We start from the raw sequence: 21,854 nt of genomic DNA on the forward strand, positions 1-21,854 counted from the left end.
TTATATAATTTGACATAATAATCAATAATAATATCAATAATAAATGAATTTTAACTATAAATTTGAATTTTATTTTTAATTATAACAAAATCTACTGAGAAAAATCTAAAAAAAAATCTTACTCAATGTTTTAAATATTTTTATTAAATAATATATTAATTAATTTCGTAATTAATAATAAATATTAATATTAATTAAACTTACTATAAAACAAAAATTTCTACACTATTTTTAGTAAATTTATAATTATAGTCTCTATTATATTCAAGTAGAAGTATTGACAAGATTATATTAAATTGGTAAATTAACCTATTCAAAAAAATTTTAGATGCTTTTAGTCAAATAAATTATATCTAATATTCTTATACTGTGTGTGAAGATCCCCCATACTTCTGACCTTATATGTATTTTATGATGTATGAGACGATGAACCTCTACCTGATATTATGTATTCGTAAAAATGTATTCGATAGATGAATGGAACTTGACCGCTTAACAGCTCTTATGTGACTGTAATCTTGTAAAGTGGCATTCCTTTGTGTTAATCAAAAGGACTACTCGTCTAGTCGACATATATTCAAGGTAGTAGTTGAAGCAAATTTAATGTTCACAAGTTATTTTTATATTTTATGTAACTGTGTATATAAAATGCAAATAAAACTATAAATATACATAGGGTGATTTATATAGTACAAGGCAAACAATGTCCCGACTCCTTATCATTTTACATTAACGGCGTCGTATAAACATGGTCTCGAACTCTGTAGGAGGCACCACAAAGTACTCTATACCAACATTGCTCCGACACTTCAAAGCTGGTCGGCGCTTCTTTGGCGCCGGGGGACATATCAGTTTCTCAGAGAGGTTCGTTTCTTTCGCCGTGGGAGTGATGCAGTACTCTTCCCTTCCACTGTAGTGTTCTTCTTCAGCTTCCGTGTCTCTCTCGGTCCTTTTCAGTTTGGTCTTCACCGGCTTCAGTGAAGTCGGTATAGAGATTTCGGCGATGGCCCATTTTTTACCGTCGGTGTCTCTAATCCGTCTACAGACTTGTGATTTCTTCGAAGTTTCCATAGTTTGCGGAGGAACAGAGACACGAAGACGAGGGGGGAAATTAAATTGGAAGAGGATGTTTTTCTCGATTGGGCGAAGAAGAGGGAGTAAGTGGAGAAAGTAAGCGAAAAATATTTTCTTGCTTTTAAAGACACGTTTTGCCTTTAAAGAAGTTGCTTGCTTCCCCAGGAATTATTAGAGGAGAAGCTTTCAGAGGAAGACTATTATTTGGGTGGGAGACGAGTAAAGGGTAAAATTGGAAATTAGTAACGTGTGTTCGTCTATTTTTTTGGCGCTGAATCTTATATCATAACGGTTCTTTTTCCCGCCACTTTCTGCTTAAAGAATAAAGCCCTTCTTATTTTGTTACCCAACATAGTCATTGTATGATCATCTTCACTAATTGAAATAATATTTTCATTTCAAGTTAACCACTTCAAAAGAATTGAACGAATTACCAAAAGTTTGTAACGCAAAGTGCAAAAAGAAAAAAACAGAACCAAATGCATAAACCTTCTAAAGTTATTGATTTGTGAAACACTTGAGAACAGTGAGACTTGGACAAGGAATTTAAAAACAGAGAGTAGAATCTGAAACTTAATATTTTACCAAGACAATACAACACAAACTTAAATAAACATCTTACGAAACTGCTGAACATAACTGTCTGTCGACTGAAAAATGAAACATAACCAAACTTAACCCAACGATCCGTTCACTTTTATATAGGTAGGTACTTATTTAATTAACTATATAGGTTATTACACGACGGGTTGAGTAATTCACTGGTTCAATTTCCCTCTCTTTCTTCTCCTTTCCTTAGTCTTTGGACAAACTAGCATTTATTTTCAGGTTACGCTCTGCTATATTCCCATCAGGATTTTGAAAAACCCCATTTCTGGCTTCAACCTTTCCCACAACAGTCGAGTATCTTCATCACAATCTACCTTCAATCTCCCTAAATTCTTCACAGAATCCGGTAATTCTTCGCATCCCAAACACATCCTCATCGAGATTTTTTCCAGCTTCTGCAACTTGCCAATCTCTAAAGGCAACTTCTTCAGTGCTAAACAATCAGAAATATCCAGAAACCGTAAATTGCCGAGTCTCTCAGTTGATTCCGGCAGCTCATGGAGATTGATACAAGAACACAACCTCAACACTTCAAGATTACTCAAGTTACCTATAGCCTTCGGAAGTACAGAGAGCTTGCCACAGTTTGTGATGCTTAGTTTCTTCAATGAGACAACTTCAGAGACCCAATCCGGCAACTCATCAAGATCATAGCAATAATCTATGTCAATCTCCTGTAAACTCGGTAGAGCTTCATGGATAGCTATCTCATCTATGTTGTGGGAAACCTCAAGGCCGACTCTGCACATGAACAAAGATAGCTTCTCGAGACTCCCGAGTCGTGAAAGGAGAACGTCCAGCAAAGTGATTGAAACATTTTCAAATATGACCCGTTTTAAGTTGGGTAACGAGCTGAGACACGACAAGTTGGTCAACTTTGCAGGACCAAGACCGTGATTTATGATAGCCACAACCTTCAGTTTATTCATGGTAGCAATGAAGTTTGGTAATGCATAGCTTGATGAGGAGATATTAAGAACTAAAGCCTCAACATCGGGGCAATCCATTTCAGCCCAAGTCGATGAGAATAAATCATCTGTAAATAACAAACAAAAGCTGCTCATCGTTATAGGAAAGTCAAAATTTAAAATATAAAAGAAGTACTACTAACTAACCCTATTCAAGTGAGTATCATGCATGGACCAAAGACTTAGAGCTTTTTGCATGAAAAATTACCTGTTGAGATAGACAAAATACGAGCACTTATAGGCTGCCTTAGATCCAAACACCAATCTGGAAATTTATCCTCTCTTATCTCCAGGTTGAGCCTTCCTCTGTCATGGTGTTCCTCAGATTTGCTTTGGCAGATAGCCAACTCCCTCAGAATACTATGTTGGCTATCTAAGAATCCATCGTAGAAACCGTCTTCGTTTTCACTTATCCTGTTTATTAAGCGAATAAATAAATTCCTCTGATGGTAGATGGCAACAAGGTGCAAAATAACAACAACATATACCTGGCAGGATCAAGCTCAAGAAGATTACGGAAAGCCAGTTCATTGAGGTACTTCACGTACACGGTACTACTTTCACTACCTTTACCGTATAATTCCATCCACATGTCAATTATACTGGAAACACGTATCTTGCCTTGTGTAAGGAATGAGCCAATGTCCAAGAAACAGTCTTTAAGATGGGGATCCAAGACATTCAAGCTAGGCTGTAGACATTCGAGCACATTAGGTTGGGGATTATCAATAATTGTTTCCTCTTCGGACCATCTTTTCACTTTGTCTGTGGCCCAATTTACAAATTTTCTTATAAGCTGAACATCAAGAACTGTTTCCTCTTCAGACCAGCTTTTCACTTCTCCTCTCCAGTCTATAGATTTTCTCAGAAGTTGAACGCCGATTATTTCAATCAAGAGTGGTAATCCATAGCAACGTTTCAGAATCTGCAATTCATCACCATGTGAAAAGAAATGAAGATTAAATTGGTGTTTTCCAAACATGATAACTGAAGATTTAAAACTTGAAAGGTCGAATCTATTAGGTACAATGTTTCACATGGGAAATTAGAAATAGATTTTAAGTAATACTAAAATTTGATCAGCCCCCTCCCTTCCGTGCACATGGTTGATCTAACTTATTTTCAAAGTAAACTCATAAACCACTAGTTATTTATAAAAAGAAAATTTCAAGTATATTTTTGATATTTTATAATCTACATATAGACTAGAATATATATAGTTCAAAAAGAGTAGAATATATTATTTTATAGTATAGATGTTTGATTGTAATTTTTTATTTGTACATAATATATATTAATTTTTATAATTTGATGTAATTATACTATTCATATATTAACATGTTGTTTTTTGTTAATTTATTTTAAAATGAAACAACATACTAAATTTTTTAATTTTTGTAATAGTTTTCTATAATTACTATTAATTTTATGATATTTTATTTTTTTGAAAATTGAACTCTCAAAATTTTTATATTTGAATAAACTAAAAAAGGTAATAATATATTTAAAATTGTTTATATAATATATACTATATATTCCAATTGTGCTTTTATTTTCACAACAAAGAAACAACAACTATTGTTATTAATTAATTTAAATTGATTAAATTCTATAAATAATAAATAAATTCAAAAAGGAAGTATTTAATTTGTGAAAATGACAATTTTGATAACAACAATTTCAATTGTACCAAATACGACCCGAACAAATGGTCAGTGCCAAATACGACCTCTACTCAATTATAATACAAAAACTATATGAACTTCTTAAAACGGTTCCTAGATCTACAGTATAACCTCTTTAAATTAATAATCGATAGATTAATATCTCTATTAATTAATATAATTCCATAGTTCAAAATTGAGTTTTTGCTTCAATTAGTATTTCGATAAATTAATAATCTCTATAAATTAATAAAAAAATATAGTTTTGGTGTAGTCCCAACATTATTAATTTATAGATGTTTAACTGTACATTGTTTCTAACATAAGTTAGTCAACCGTTGACAAGATAAAACGTCGTAGTTTTGATATATAGGAAAAAGTGACAATTTCGACCCCGAAAATTTCAGTTGTGCCAATTTCGATATAAACAAATGTTCAGTGCCAATTACGACATCAACTCAATTATAACTAAAAAATATTTTCAGTTTTAATAATACAGATATACCAAAATAAATTAATTCACTTCATTACTAATCCACTTTATTATTAGTTGACTATTAATTTGGAAATTCGTCTAACTTAATAGAATGAAGAAAAAAGAAATTTCCTTAGATAACTATTTTTAGTTTATTTTCACAAAAATAGCACTCAATGAAGAAAAATAATCAAAATGTTTTTATTAAATGATAAAATATGCATATATACTCTTTGGTTAACTAATCTAAACTTAAGGTTTAGAGTTAATGGGTGAGTTTTGGGAATGAAGTTTCAAATTTCAGAAAAATAAAAAAAATATTAAAAATTTTGAAATAAAAAGATTATTTTGGTTATTTTATTTTTGAGAGATATTTTTGTAACAAAAATTTAAAAAGTACTATTAGAAATATGAATTGTTGTTATTGATCATAAGAAAAAAAGAGAAGAGTTTTTTTGTTATTATACCTTTTGTATAAGATCTTCATGCTTACGTGATGTCCCGCGAAAAAAACATGGAGATGCCCGCTTAATGAGAAGGGACTTAGCATCTTCATCTCCCAAAGGTTTCAAATGATAAATGGGGCCAAAACTGGGAAACTCAAACCGAGAAGTCACCAAAATCTTGAAATCCTGTATGTTAATCTGAAACTTCTGAAGAACGGAATCTGCTCCTAGCCACACATCATCCAACACCAACAATATAGGACCATCTTCCTTAAGTTCCACAATCAGCTTCCTTAAGCCATCAACTGCTTGAGAATCATTCTCAAATGTTGGTGATTCGTAACCGCTGTGCTGGAGCAAAGTCTGTACGATGGTCCTAAAGGTAGAACCACTTGAAACAACGCAGAAGAAGATATACTCGAACTTTTCTACAAATTAATTGGAAACTAGATGTGAGAAACATGCAGAAATAAAAATTCAAGAAAGCAAATAAATAACACTCAATACCTTTGATCTCTTCATCATGGCAAAGCTGAGTGGCCAATGTGGTTTTCCCGCACCCGGGAGGAGCAGAGACCACGAGATCATCATCATTAAGGAGCTTCGTCTTTACCTCCATCAATGGAAAATCCAATCCAAAGAGAACCTTATCAAGCTTGGGGACCGAACAAAGATCTATATAAACAGGCGGAGAAACGCTAAAAAAATCGAGCTTCTTTCTGATGCTTTTGAGATGACTCTCAATGGCTTCCTTCGCATACACGGGCAGACAGTCAGACGGCACGTTAGGCGGCATGTCAGACAGCATGTCAGGGGGCATGGTAGACACCTCGTCAGGTACAGTCTCGCAAGCGAACCATCCCCTTTTATTCATTATCAGCCGTTGGTTCCGAAGCATAATAATCTGCAGTTGAATCTGACAGTACTTGAGCATCTTCTTGTTGATAATCTCTATTTTTCTTGTGTATTTAGCTTTTGAGGGTAGGTTCCACCGCTTGACTCGTGAACACTTCCGAACAAGTAAAAGAGCTTCATCGATTATATCCTTGAATTTCTTTAGCTCTCCAGAGCCTGGCAACATCTCGAGCTCTTGGATTATCGGAAGCACATCCTCCATCGTCGATGCAAGCTCTGTATACACAGATTTGAACGTCAACACCATCTTAGCCTCTTGGATCACGACTTTCAGGAGCTCAGAGACCACAGCTCCTGCAACAGAACCTACCCCCAAACTAACCCCATCGTTCATTTCTTCTCTCACAAGCCCCAAAATCTTAATAACTTTCAGATTTTGTCTGTAGAATCTGAATCTAGCTGAAAATTTATGATGTTAAGAAGGGATGATTTGATAAACAATAATGAATATATAGATAGAAACTTCAATCTGCCAACCAAACGACTTCCATTTGCCCCCCACCACTTGCCGGGCAATTAAGATTATATTGGTTGACTTTCATAAATAGTGTTTGACTCATAGAAATAATACTATAAAATATCAACTAAATATTTGATTGCTAAAAACATGTAGCTATAAAAGTTATTTTTTGGGAAAAATAATTATAAAAGTTAGGTCCATTTAAAATTAGTTTTAGGGGTAAACTGAAATACCCTAAAATAAAAAAAATGGTTTGTGAAAAATTTACTTACAGAAACGTGCTTAAAATATAAATCACTGATGAAAGTAATTGAATGTTCAATTAAAGAACATATTCAACATAGAAATATAATTGATGCATTTTTATTGTTTCTACTATTTTCCTACGCTGGTTTCACCAAATTTTTTTTTTTACTTCTACACGTGATTTTTCTTTTCAGTTTTTAAATTGGTTTTTGTTTTCTATTTTCAAACCAAAAATTGTTGTATAATCATTATTTGTATAAAAATAACTACCTAACTAGATTAGGACCCGCCCTAAAGGGCGGAAATTGATTTGTCAAATTTCAATTAATAATATATGGTATATATAATATGTGTATATAATATTATATATATTTTGTGTAACATTTATATATATATACATATTAGACATATGTATAATATTTTATTAAATATATATAGAATTTAATAGTGTTATAATTTGTGTTGTACTTGTTATTAGTTTGTATTTAATCTTCTTTTATTTTTAGTATAATAATTTGCTTTGTCACACCTTTTACCTTTTAACTTATACATATAGTTATGCTCTTTTTCAAAAAAAAATACTTATACACATAGTTTCGTAAAATATAATATATAAAAAACATATTTAAAAAATCTACTGACCATATGCCACCATTATTTGGTTGTTTGAACAAAAAAAATCATGTTCTTGCATAACTGTGTATGTTGTGATATGATGTAGGTGAAGAGTAAATATATGGAAGTAAAGTTAGTGATACGATCATGAGTCTATGTTGGTCTATGCCACAATTATTTGGTTTTTGGAAGATCAATGAGCATAAGCATACACGGTCTTTGTATGCTTACGTTGTAAATGAGTCGGATATTTTTTCTCTTATGTCTGGAATGATATGGAACTCGTTGATTTAAGAGTGATTCAGTTTTATATGATCTAATTATATTAAGAGATTAACCAAAAATATTATAAAAGTGTTACTGGTTAGGTTTAACTAATCTATGTTGGTTAAGATTTGGTTTAATTTAAGTTGGTAGGTTGCATTGTATAGGAAGCATGATATATTCTATCAACAACTATGAAAGAGTCCAAAATTTAAATGAGAACTTCAAATAGTAGATAATCCCTAAATTAATAGATTAGATACTTAGGAAAACTATTTTAAACTTAGGTCAATTTAAAGTTAAATTTTGAGTTTGATTTAAGTTTTAAAAATGAAATAATCCAATACTTAAATTTCTTTAAATATAAATTTCTTTAGTCTGGTTTGTGAGAAAAGTCATTTTACAAAAAATTCTTTAAATATAAATTACTAATAAGAATAATTGAATTTTCAGTTAAAGAACATATTCAGCATAAAGTTTTTGACTTTTACACATGAAATTCCTATGTTGATTTTGTCAAGTATTTTTAGTTCAATTAAAGAAAATTCTCATTATTCCAACTTTTCCTACGTTGATTTTGTCAAAAAGAAAACTCTTTTTACTTCTACACATTATATTGTTTTCGGTTTTTAAATTGGTTTTTTTTGTTTTCATTTTTCAAGAAAAAATGATTGTGTAATTAGTATTTGTAATTTGTATAAAAATAATGAGCTATTTAAAATATGACTCAAAAAATCAAAGTCAAAGACAAAACTAAACCATGATTTTTTTTGAAATTTTCATTTGTTCTATTCGTCCCAAAAGTTTGGATTATTCATGAAAATGACAGTAATTTTTTTAATTTTTTCGAAAATGAATTTTTATTCTCTCATCCTCATTTTTTCAAATATTTACAAGATTTTCAACCACCATTAACAACTTAATGCACCTAAAATCGATTTACACTCTTTATATCTCATTTCTTATGAACTAAAATCAATATTTCTTTCACTTTTTCTTTGTATTCATCTAAAAAACCTACGATTTTGATTCTATTTTTTTGTGGTTCATAGAGCCATTCTAACTTACGATTCTTGGTTGGTAGCTTTCGTTTGAGCTTCTGTATGCTTAGAGAAGACTTCTGTGTGCTAAAGAAGTTATCTCCCTAAATGAAACTATGAAATCATTTTTTCCAGATTTGTCCGTCAGAAGACTTCCGTGTAAGTCTTCTGGTAGTAGAAAACTCACATAGAAGTCTTCTGGTCAATGAAGAGGTCAGTTTTGCAATTGACTTTTATATGTGTTTTATAGACGACTTCTGTGAAAGTCTTTCACTTCTTTGTTAACAAAAAAATCTCAAAATATCAAAAAAGATTTCCCAGTAAGTAGTTTAGGATAAACATGTTAGTTTTGCATTTAATCGGATTGTGTCAGAAATTTTATTTTTTCTAGATGACTTACAAGTATTTTGAATAAAATAAAAATTAGAATTAAAAGACTTTCATGTAAGAATATTGGAATTGTTTAATATTTAATATTTAATTATAATTAGAAGACTTTTATGTAAGTCGTTCTAGCTTACTATTGCAATTGAAAAATTAAATTTAATTATTTTATTTTATTCGGACGACTTACCACAAGTCTTTCCGTTAAATACTTACACGAAAGTCTTCTAGAATTTTATTCCAAGATTCTGGTCAAACGTGGGTTATTACATAAGTTTCCCGTATAAGTCGTTTGTCGGTAGACATCCATGTAAATCATCTGCCGGAAAACTTCCATGTAAATCGTTTGTCGGTCCATGTAAGTCGTCTAGATAAAATTAAATATTTATATTTTATTTTTTTATTGCAAAATAACCTAAAATGACTTACATGGATGTAGGCAACGATATCCTTAGAACACCACAATATAATCAGAAATCGGTTTACAAAAATGGACTTTTTTGAGTAAGAGATCGGTTACAACGAATGGAAATGAGATTCAACTCTACAAAGGAAATCAAGTAAGAATAGATCTAAAGAGATGTGTACAGAGGTCGATGTGAATAATGTGCTTTCTCTAGGGTTTTTTAACGTGTGTCTTGATACTTGATCTCTCTTTCTCTTTTATAGATGTCTCATCCCGCGGTTTTTTCAACCTCTTCTGCGATTTCCGGGCCTTCGAAAATTTCTTCTTCGGACTCATATTCTTACCGCAAATTTCTGCTTATGCGTTCCATTCTCTTGGCTCGACCCATTAAAAAATGTACAAAATTGGGTCCAATACGGTTCTTATGGTCTCATCGGGCCAAAAAATGATATGAAAAGGCAAGTCAAAGAAAACATACGCAAGCGTAATGTTTCCCTAAGATCAACCCGGTTTTGGTGTAATAGGGTGTACTCTTATTTTAACTAGATTTTCAACTCGCGCTATGCGCGAGTTTATTTTAATAAAAATATTTTAGTTTCATATTGATATCAAATAACATGTATATGGTTTATTTATATTTTCTGTGAAATCATATATAAAATTATACATTTTAAATAATTAATATTTAGTTATCTTTTGTCTTGTATATGTAAATGTATATGTGTGTTTGTAAAAGTATTTATCTTAATCATAGTTAGAAAAAAATTGTTTAATGCTTATTAACTAATACTATACCAGTATAAATAATTTATTATAAGTTTGTATCTATCATTCTTTAAATAACATAAATAATTAATCCATATGCACAATATCGAATTTTTATTTGTATACTTATTGTGTGCATATATATTTGAAATACTCTTATTTAATTAAATGCATATCTAATATTATAATATTTAGATTTATTTTTTGATCGTAATATATTTTTTGATAAGATTTAAATAATATTAAATATCTTGTTAAATATAAAAAAGAGGAAATAAATATATAATTTTAACTAACATTAAGTAATGTTTTATTTATTAAAATATATAAATATTAGATATATCTTCTACTAATTAATCTAGTTAGGGTATTATTGATCTCGGGATTATGATGTTTTATTAGCTCAGATGTATTTTTTATTGTTTAGAAGTTTGTCACAATTTCATTGTTTCTATTTTATTGATTAATATTTCTTAAGTAATATAATTTTCACTGACGAATGTGAAATGAATTTACTTTATATTTATTCTTTTTCTTGTCACTTTGACTATACTCTAATGTCAATATTATTTGAAAATAATAATATTAATTTTAACTAATTTATTTGGTGAATCTCTTTAGAGTTTTTATGTTTTCATATATTTTATTAATTCTTCAAATAATTTTCTTTGATAAACTCATGTTAAATCGTTTTTATTGTATATGTTTTGTTGATTACATTAATAAAGTTTCATACGTATGGATTCTATAACTTTTACTGATGAATTACATTAAATACTTATGAAAAATCACTATGTACCTTAATTTAAAAAATCTTGTAGATTATACATATCATTAGGTTTATTTCAAAAAAAAAACTATTTGATTAGATTAAATGAAAAATTTTATTATAATTTTCTTAAAAAAAATTGTCCAAGAAAATAATATAGTAGTGTTATTAAAGTTTTAAATTAAATAACTATATTAATTCATTTGACTGATAAAAGGCAGTTTGAGAATATATAGATAAATGGGCTAGTTAACAATATGTTTCTTACATAAATAAAATACTTTTACCAACATTTATCTATAATAAAACTTTGTACACTTATTATAAATCAAATAATGATTTGGTTCAGACAAAAATGACCTAAATGAACCATTATTTAAAAAGAAATCTTGAGAAAGTGAGTATAAACTTAGACTATTTTTTAAAGTTGAAACCTATATAACTAAGAAACTTTAAATACAAAATTTCAGTTTACATATTTATTTATTTGATTAGGTTAACTATTTTGATTTTAATTATCTATTTTATTTTGATGTATATACTATTTTTATTTAGTGACATAATTTATGACAAATTTTATCAATATTTTTGGTTAATTTTTTAAGGATTTAGCATATATATCTAGTAAATTTTTGTAGTTTCTTTTTGTTAGTTTATCTTAATTGATATTTAAGTTTATTTTAATAGATTTTCTCCAGATATTTCAGATTACAAAACTTTGGAATATTGACATTTTTGAAAATATTAAACTAAAATAATGATTTGTTATATTATGATTAATTGTTTTAAATCCTATGTGTTTTAAATCATATTATTGAATATTTTCAATAGCATTTAACCTAAACTTTAGATATCTTACATTCTTAAATTAATTATTTTATTTGTAAGATATTTAATGTTAATTTCAAAAATATATTATATATTCAGTTAACTTATATATTAGTTTACCATATTTAAATTGATTTACATTTTATTTTGGAATAAACTATTTCTGGTAATATTGATAATTTAGAAATAATAAACTAAAATGCTGATTTCTCATAATATGATTGGTGATTTTAAATCCTATGATTTGTCATATAATTTTCACTTCCTCATTTGATTAAAAAGTTTTGTATTTTATTATTAAAAGGTTAATTTCCCAAAACAAAAATTATATATATATATATATATATAAATATGTAATTAGAAAAATCGTTAATTTATGTTATTTATATGTAATTCAGAAATCTATGTGATTTAAATTATTATAAGTTTAATTTTTATTTTAAAATATATATTTTCAGTTTTTGAAAATAATTATGTTAAATTGAGTTTTGTTGAATTTGTTTTTATTGGTAACATATTTGATAGATCTCTACTTTATTTTGGAAAATTAGTATTTGAAAATTTGACATTTTAAAAATTGTAAACTAAAATAACGATTTAGCATACTATAATTAGTGGTTTTAAATCATATTTATAATGGCTTATAGCCTCAACATATTATAAGAAGAAGTAATTATTTGTTAATATTACTATTATGCTTTTCATTTTCCATTTTACTATAATAAATAACATTTTAAGAAAGTTGTCAAATTTTAATATTTATTTTATCAGTTTAAGTTATATATATAATATTAGTTTCGTTTTATTTTATCTTTTTTGGAGATATTAACATTTTAAAATAATAAAATAATCTGTTTTTCTACTTTCAATACTTTAGCACTAATTTTCTAATTTATTATATCTAAAAAGAAGTATTTTTCTGTTATTATTTTTTTTTTCTTTGATTTTCCATTTTTCTATAACAATTACCATTTATTCAAGTAAGTTGTTAAATGTTAATATGTATTTGGTTAGTTTATGTTATATATATAATATTAATTGCATTTTTTAAATAACTTTTTGTAAATATTAACTTTTTTAAAAATAACAAATTAAAAGGATGATGTGTTATATTTTAACAGGTCGTTTAAAATCCTATGATTTTATTTTATTTTATTTAAAATAAATTCATTAAATAAATTCCTTTTATTTTATTAGTATTTATATATTTAATTATGAGATATTCTAATACATGTCACAATATTAAAATAAAATTACTATCAATTAATATTCTGAAATTATATTTTATTTAAGATTTAAAAATGAAAATTACTATATATTTAATTTATAACAAAAATCGTTTTTATTATCTTTGTATATTTATTTTTAATTTTGAGATAGTTTAATACATATCACATGTCATATTAACTTTTTTTAAAAATAACAAATTAAAAGGATGATGTGTTATATTTTAACAGGTCGTTTAAAATCCTATGATTTTATTTTATTTTATTTATAATAAATTCATTAAATAAATTCATTAAATAAATTCTTTTTATTTTATTAGTATTTATATATTTAATTATGAGATATTCTAATACATGTCACAATATTAAAATAAAATTACTATCAATTAATATTCTGAAATTATATTTTATTTAAGATTTAAAAATGGAAATTACTATATATTTAACTAGATATGTATACAATAAAATAACTAGATATGGACCGTGCGTTGCACGGGTTTTTATTTGATGTTTTAATTCACGAACACATAAAAAGATTGGAAATATTTTTCTCACGTTAGTTCTTGGATTTTCAGTATATATTGGTGACATTTTAATAACAATAATCTGTTTTCTTACATAATTTTTGATTAATATTCTATTTCAGTAATAATGGTGTTTTAAATAGTACATTGATATTTTATTTTTAATAAATACTTCACTTTTATTATTTTTCAAAAATAATATTAGCTATAGTTAATTGAAATATATATAGAACTGTGAACTCTCTATATTTTTTATATTGTGTAAGACAAATTAAAAACGACACAATTAAAAATATTAATATTACATAACACCAGTCAATATGTTTTATCGATAGTCAGCTAAATATTGAATATATTTCTAGATAAAACATCAAATTTATTTATTTCAACATTCATGGTGTAACTTTAACATCTTTTTTCTATATACAATATTTTGTAAAACACTGTTGTCCCTATGTTTTAAAAGTTTGAAGTTTTTTCAGTTGTAGTGACTCTTGATAGTGTGACATATAATTGTAAGACTTGACTTGACAAACAGACCAACCTTTTAAGTTTTGATCTTAACTGTTGTTGATAGTCATTTCATAGAACACTCCGGTTAGGATTTTGGCTTCAATATTCATGTTGTATAGGCGAGTTATTAGTAACATTATTCTATTGGAAAATATTTCTTTTTGATTAAAATTCTTTAATAGCACGACTTATAACAATCCATTGCAAAGTCGTTCTCTTCAATTTAAATTTCATAGTAGCATGATCTACAGCAACATAACCATTTTTTTATATGTTGATAAGAATAAACCCACATAATCATAATCACACATAAGCATAATAGTCGCATTAACTTAGTCACAATAGCATAACATCTGGACAAAATATCCGTCAATATTGATTTTATCTGTTTCGATTTGAACCGAAATTCCAAATATCTGTAACTCTACGAAGCAAAAAAAATAATTATATGCAATATCTGTAAGAAACGAAGCAAATCACAAAAATACTAATATTATTAAGAATGGATATCTGATCTGATCCGTTATATGAATACATATACATGTATGTGAAGATGTATATATATATATATATATATATATATAATTTATATAAATATTATATTGTATATAAGTTTTATAGTACTTTTTAATAAATTTATTAAGTTATTTATTAGAATTTTAAAAAGTAATAAATTTTATTTTTTTGTAATAAAATGTTATATTATTTTATCTTATTTTGGAATTTATGATTTATTTACTAATTTTTAATTTATTTTTACGGTTCGAATTGGATATCTGGGCGAAAATCAAAAATTATCTGAATATCCGGAACACCGAATATCCGTGTGGTTACAGATCGAATTGGATCAAATAATTGATTATTCTGACAAAAGGGATCAGATCAAATTATCTCCAAAAACCCGGATATCCGATTCATGACCATTCCTACATCTATATGTACAAACGCCTAAGTATAATTGTAACAATAACTAATGTATAACAGCATGATAATTATGTTCTTTTTTAAAAGAATCAACATTAGGTTAATGTTAAGATCATGATATCTAGTTATTTCTTCAACATGTGACACAAAAAAAAAACACGCGAAGATGTGAAAGATCATGTAGAAAAACTCACCACGTATTTTTCTTGTGTGTCTTGACAATATATGAGAGAGCTTAATCACATATATAGATGTGTATAATTATAATTTTTTCGTTTTATGAATTTTAAAAAGAAAATTATAGAGTTGAACCACATATATAGATATGTATAGTTCTTTTTGGTTTATGATCTTTAAATAGGAAAATTAATTAGTCATAATAAATACTTAAAATAATTATTCTACAAATATTTCTTATTAGGATTTGAAGAAAAAAATTACTATTAAACATTCTCTTGTTTAAAATTTTAGAAAAGTACAATTACTATCAAATTGTTTTACAATATACTTTATTTAGAAATTTAGAAAACAAAAATAGTATTAATAATTATTTGAAAAATGTTTTTGTTTATTTTTTTGTAAATAAAAAAGTGCAGAAAAATACCAATAAATAATTCTGAAATTACTTTTTAAAAACAAAATTTTAAAAGGAAAACTAATATCAAAAAATCTTTTACAATAATCTTTTTTGGATTTTGGAAAAGGAAAATTAGTATTAAATAAGTTATTTTACAAACTTCTCTTCTTTAGGATTTGTAAAAAGGAAATTTTCTAAAAATTACTATTGAATAATTTTTAAAATTAAATTTTATATTTTTTAAATTTTATTAGTATATATATTTTAATCATGAGATATTCTAACACAACTTCAAAATATTAAAAGGAAAATTACTGTCAAATAATATTTCTAAAATAATATTATTAAGTAATTTTTAAAATTTCTTCTTTACTATTAAGTAAATTTAAAAATAAATTTATTTCAAAATTCGTTTTTGTTTTTATTGTCTTAGTATATAGTGTTTTAATCATGAGATATTCTAAAACATGTCACATTATTAAAAAAGGAAATTACTTTTAAATAATATTTTGAAATTATATTTTGCTTAAGATTTTAAAAATGGAAATTTACTATATAATTAATTTCACCATAAATTGTTTTTATTATCTTATATATTTATTTTAAATTATGAAGTAGTTTAACACATATCACAATTTTAAATATATAACTATCATGTGTAACAATCATGTTAATTAACAACTTTGAAGAACCATGTTTTCTATTAAGTAATTTTAATTAAGTATTTTTAAAAATTTCCTTTTTACTATTAAATCAATTTTAAAATTAATTTATTTCAAAATTCGTTTTTGTTATCTTAGTATATATATTTTATATTATTATAAATTTTAACCTCTTTAAAAATATTAAAAGGAAATTTACTATCAAATAATCATTTGCAACTATGTTTTGTTTAGGATTTTAAAATAGAAAATTACTATTAGAAATACTTACAATTACTTTTTAACAAAATTTGTTTTTGTTATTATCTTAAAATATATTTTAATTATAATATAGATTAACACATGTCGCAATCTTAAAACATTTATTGACACGTGTCGTGATCATAATACTATCAAATAATCACGCTACGCTCGAGTCTATGTTAATAATAGTATCATTGTATACTAATACTAAGATAACAAAGCATAATTGGTTTATATGCATTTTAAATGAAACTTTCTTCAATGTGTTCTTTATTATTTTCATATTTAGATTTTTATACAACTATACTCTTCAATAACTAATATTTAGACATCTTCTTGTTGAGCGAAGAAATATCTTATTTTGTGTATTTATAAATGTTTTAAAAAAATTAATAATATTTATAAAAATTTTATATTAACTGTTATATTCATATTAATTAATATTACACTATAATAACTACTTTTATTATATTTTTATCTACCTTCTATTTGAAGGACATAAAAAATAATACATATGCACAATATCTAACTTTACTTTTTATTTACAAAAATTTTACTTTTTAATAATATGTTATATTCATATTAATTAATATTACACTATAATAACTACTTTTATTATATTTTTATCTACCTTTCTATTTGAAGGACAAAAAAAAAATAATACATATGCACAATATCTAACTTTACTTTTTGTTTACAAAATTTTACAATGAAATTATAATTATTATATATTTTTGTGTATATGTAATTGAAATATTCATTTTTAATTATTTTAAATGCATATCTGGTAGTATTATATTTAGGGTTGTTCCATAAAAATGTTTTCTGATTAGTTTAATGAATATTTTGATTATGATACTTGAAAATATTTATGTAAAATTTTTATTCAAATTTTAATTGTTGATAAGTAAATAAATATGTTAACTCATTTGGTTGATAAAAGTCATTTTGAAACCACGTAGCTAAACGATTTGAAAACACATAGATAAACTACATGTTTAACAATATATAACTTTACATAAGTTTTTTTGGCTTAATTTCAGTTTTTTTTAATTATCCTTATTTTATTTTTATTTTAATTTGAGCTAAATAATTTTCTGACATTTTATATTTAATATAAAATTGAAATTCTGAATAGGTATATTATTGCTATGATTTTTTTAAATTATATGTGGACACTATAAATAATATATATCCTAAGATTTAATTTCTATTATTTCATTATTTTTAATGAATTTAATATTGACTTCTTTTTTAGGAAATATCTTCAGTTTTTAAATCATATGTTTTTCAGTATGTAATTAAAAGTGCTTTAGATTCTTATTTTTTTTATAATTTCAAATTCTTGTAATCTTTACGATTCTTTATTTATTTCATGTTATTCTTCTGAATATTTTGTTTATATATCAAGCTGATTTTAATTATTTTGACTTTTTACTAAATCTAATACTGATTTCCTTTTTATGTTGAAAGAAACATTTTTGAAAGTTTTGAAATTTTGTAAGATGATAACTAAAAGGTAATTTGGCATTTTTTGTGCTTTAAAATAATATGTGGACATTCTCAATTATTTTGTGCATCAAATTATATTTAATATATTTTTTAAATATTCTCAGTAGAATATAACCTATACTTTAAAAATCATGTTTTTAGTTTATATAGGTATAATTGTTCGAAAGTATTGCAATTTAAAATTAATTATTAATTTTGTTTTTCATTCTTATGTTAATGTTCAAACATTTTTTTATATTAGGTTAAAGAATATATGATGGCTTTTAGTTTATAATATAACTTATCTGACATTTATTTATATTTTAATTTGAAATAAACAGTATTCGTAATATTAACTTTTTAGAAATAAAAATTTTAAAAAACGATTGGCATTGTTTGGTGCTTTAAAAATATGTAGACATTCTCAATGATTTATAATATCAAACTTTATATTGTACATGTTATTTATGAATATTTAAAATAGTATATAACCTAAACTTTGAAAATCATGAGTTTAAATTTAGATTTATATAGTTATAATTGTTTGAAAGTCTTTCATTTTTAAATTAATTATTCTTTTTGTTATTTATTTATTAATTTTTGAAAAACTATTATACTATGTTAACTAATATATATTATTTATATTTTTGTAAATTCATCTTATTTGATATTGATTTATATTTTATTTTGAAATGAATGATTGTTGGTAATATTGACATTTTCAAAATTAATAAACGAAAATAACTATTTATCATATTATATATACTATATGATATGGACCGTGCGTTGCACGGGTTTTATTTGATGTTTTAATTCACGAACACATAAAAAGATTGAAAAATTTTTCTCACGTTAGTTCTTGGATTTTCAGTATATATTGGTGACATTTTAATAACAATAATCTGTTTTCTTACATAATTTTTGATTGATGTTCTATTTCAATAATAATGGTGTTTTAAATAGTACATTGATATTTTTATTTTTAATAAATATTTCACTTTTATTATTTTTCAAAATAATATTAGCTATAGTTAATTGAAATATATAGAACTATGAACTCTCTATATTGTTTATATTGTGTAAGACAAACTAAAAGCGATACAATTAAAAATATTAATATTGCATAACACCAGTCAATATGTTTTATCGATAGTCAGCTAAATATTGAATATATTTCTAGATAAAACATCAAATTTATTTACTTTAACATTCATGGTGTGACTTTAACATCTTTTCTATATACAATATTTTATAAAACACTATTGTCGTTATGTTTTAAAAATTTGAAGTTCTCGAGTTGTAGTGACTCTTGATAGTGCGACATATAATTGTAAGACTGGACTTGACAAATAGAAAAACTTTTTAAGCTTTGACCTTAACTCTGGTTGATAGTCATTTCATAGAACACTTTTATAGAAAATTGAAGTCTTTTCATTTTGAAAGGTCTTCTTGCATACGTCGGTATGAGACTTATTCTAGGAATACAAATCTGTTTTTCCACATAACTTCCGGTTAGGATTTCGGCTTCAATATTCATGTTGTATAGGCGAGTTATTCATAACATTATTCTATTGGAAAGTCTTCCCTTTTTATTTAAATTTCTTAATAGCATGACCTACAACAATCCATTGGAAAGTCGTTCTCTTTAATTTAAATATCATAGTAGTATGATCTACAACAACATAACCAATTTTTATATGTTGATACGAATAAACACACAGAATCATAATCACATATAAGCATAAGAGTCACATTAACTTAGTCACAATAGCATAACAGCTGGACAAAATATCCGTAAATTTTGATTTTATCTGTTTCGATTTGAACCTAAATTCCAAATATATGTAACTCTACGAAGCAAAGAAAATACTTATATGCAATATCTGTAAGAAACGAAGCAAATCACAAAATACTAATATTATTAAGAATGAATATCTGATCTGATCCGTTATATGAATACATATACATGTATGTAAAGACGTACATATATATATATATATAATTTATATAAATATTATATTGTATATAAGTTTTATAGTACTTTTTAATAAATTTATTAAGTTATTTATTAGAATTTTAAGAGTAACAAATTTTTATTTTTGTAATAAAATGTTATTATTATAAATGTTATTATTATTTTATATTATTTTTGGAATTTATGATTTATTTACTAATTTTAATTTATTTTTGCGGATCAAATCGGATATCCTGTCGAAAATCTAAAATTATCTGAATATCCAGAGTACCGAATATCCGTGTGGCTACAGATCGAATTGGATCAAATAATTGATTATTATAACAAAATGGATCGGATCAGAATATCTCCAAAAATCCGGATATCCGATTCATGTTCACCACTACATCTATATGTACAAACGACTAAGTATAATTGTAACAATAACTAATGTATAACAGCATAACAATTATATTATTTTTAGAAAAAGTTCAACATCAGTTTACTGTGAAGATCAGGATATCTAGTTATTTCCTCATGTGACACCAAAAAAAAAAGATAACACGCGAAGATGTGAAAGAACATGCAAGAAAACTCACCGGATATTTTTTCTTGCTCAATCCTGCAAAAAATTACTTTTTAAAACACAAATTGTTTTTATTATCTTCCTATATATTTTATTAATCATAAGATATTTTAACAAATGTCAAAATTTATAAGGAAAATTAATATCAAATAATATTTTACAATTATCTTTTTTGGGATTTTGGAAAAGGAAAATTAGTATTAAATAAGTTATTTTACAAACTTCTCTTCTTTAATATTTGTAAAAAGGAAATTTTCTAAATATTACTATTAAATAATTTTTAAAATTAAATTTTACAATTAAAATATTTTTTAAATTAAATTTTACTATTAAATTAACGAAAATTATTTCTTCAATTTCTTTTAATTTTATTAGTATATATATTTTTAATCATGAGATATTATATGAATATTATTAAGTATCTAAAAGAATATTTCTAAAAGAATATTATTAAGTATTTTTTAAATTTTCTTTTTACTCTTAAATAATTTTAAAATTCGTTTTTGTTTTTATTCTTAGTATATATTGTTTACTATTAGATATACTTACAATTACTTTTTAACAAAATTTGTTTTTGTTATTATCTTATATATATTTTTAATTATAATATAGATTAACCCATGTCGCAATCTTAAAAATTTTAATGACACGTGTCGCGATCATGTTAATTAGTAACTTTGAAGAACCAAGCTTTATATAATAAGAAGTAATTTTAAATTTTCTTTTACTCTTAAATAATTTCAAAATTCGTTTTTTGTTTTTATTTCTTAGTATATATTGTTTTATTCATGATATATTCTAAAACATGTCGCATTATTTAAAAAAGAAATTACTATTAAATAATATTTTGTTTAAGATTTTTAAAATGGAAATTTACTATATAATTAATTTCACCAAAAATTGTTTTTAATATCTTAATATATTTTTTAAAATTATAAAGTAGTTTAACACATATCACAATTTTAAATGTATAATTGTCATGTGTCACAATCATGTTAATTAACAACTTTGAAGAACCAATTTTCCTATTAAGTAATTTTAGAATATTATTAAGTATTTTTAAAAAATTTCATTTTTACTATTAAATCAATTTTAAAAACTAATTTATTTCAAAATTCTTTTTTTGTTATCTTAGTATATATATTTTATATCATTATGAATTTTAACCTCTTTAAAATATTAAAGGAAAATTACTATCAAATAATTACTTGTAACTATGTTTTGTT

At 25.0% G+C, this 21,854-nt stretch overlaps 2 protein-coding genes across 2 annotated transcripts; both read right to left on the reverse strand.

The window, feature by feature from the left end:
• Window positions 1-597: 597 nt before the first annotated feature.
• Window positions 598-1,316, reverse strand: LOC108850326 (cyclin-dependent protein kinase inhibitor SMR6). The gene has a single exon (XM_018623880.2). It carries the CDS (start codon window positions 1,069-1,071, stop codon window positions 730-732), a length of 342 nt encoding a protein of 113 aa, XP_018479382.2. The 5' UTR covers window positions 1,072-1,316; the 3' UTR covers window positions 598-729.
• Window positions 1,317-1,586: 270 nt separating this feature from the next.
• LOC108854156 (probable disease resistance protein At5g66900) lies at window positions 1,587-6,597 on the reverse strand. The gene is made up of 5 exons (XM_018627669.2): window positions 5,744-6,597; window positions 5,258-5,664; window positions 3,140-3,576; window positions 2,860-3,065; window positions 1,587-2,719 (listed from the first exon to the last, which is right to left on the reverse strand). Exons 1-5 carry the CDS (start codon window positions 6,483-6,485, stop codon window positions 1,914-1,916), a joined length of 2,598 nt encoding a protein of 865 aa, XP_018483171.2. The 5' UTR covers window positions 6,486-6,597; the 3' UTR covers window positions 1,587-1,913.
• Between the last annotated feature and the right edge of the window lie 15,257 nt (window positions 6,598-21,854).

This window comes from Raphanus sativus, chromosome 4 (assembly GCF_000801105.2).
Source record: "Raphanus sativus cultivar WK10039 chromosome 4, ASM80110v3, whole genome shotgun sequence".
Lineage (NCBI taxonomy): Eukaryota > Viridiplantae > Streptophyta > Magnoliopsida > Brassicales > Brassicaceae > Raphanus > Raphanus sativus.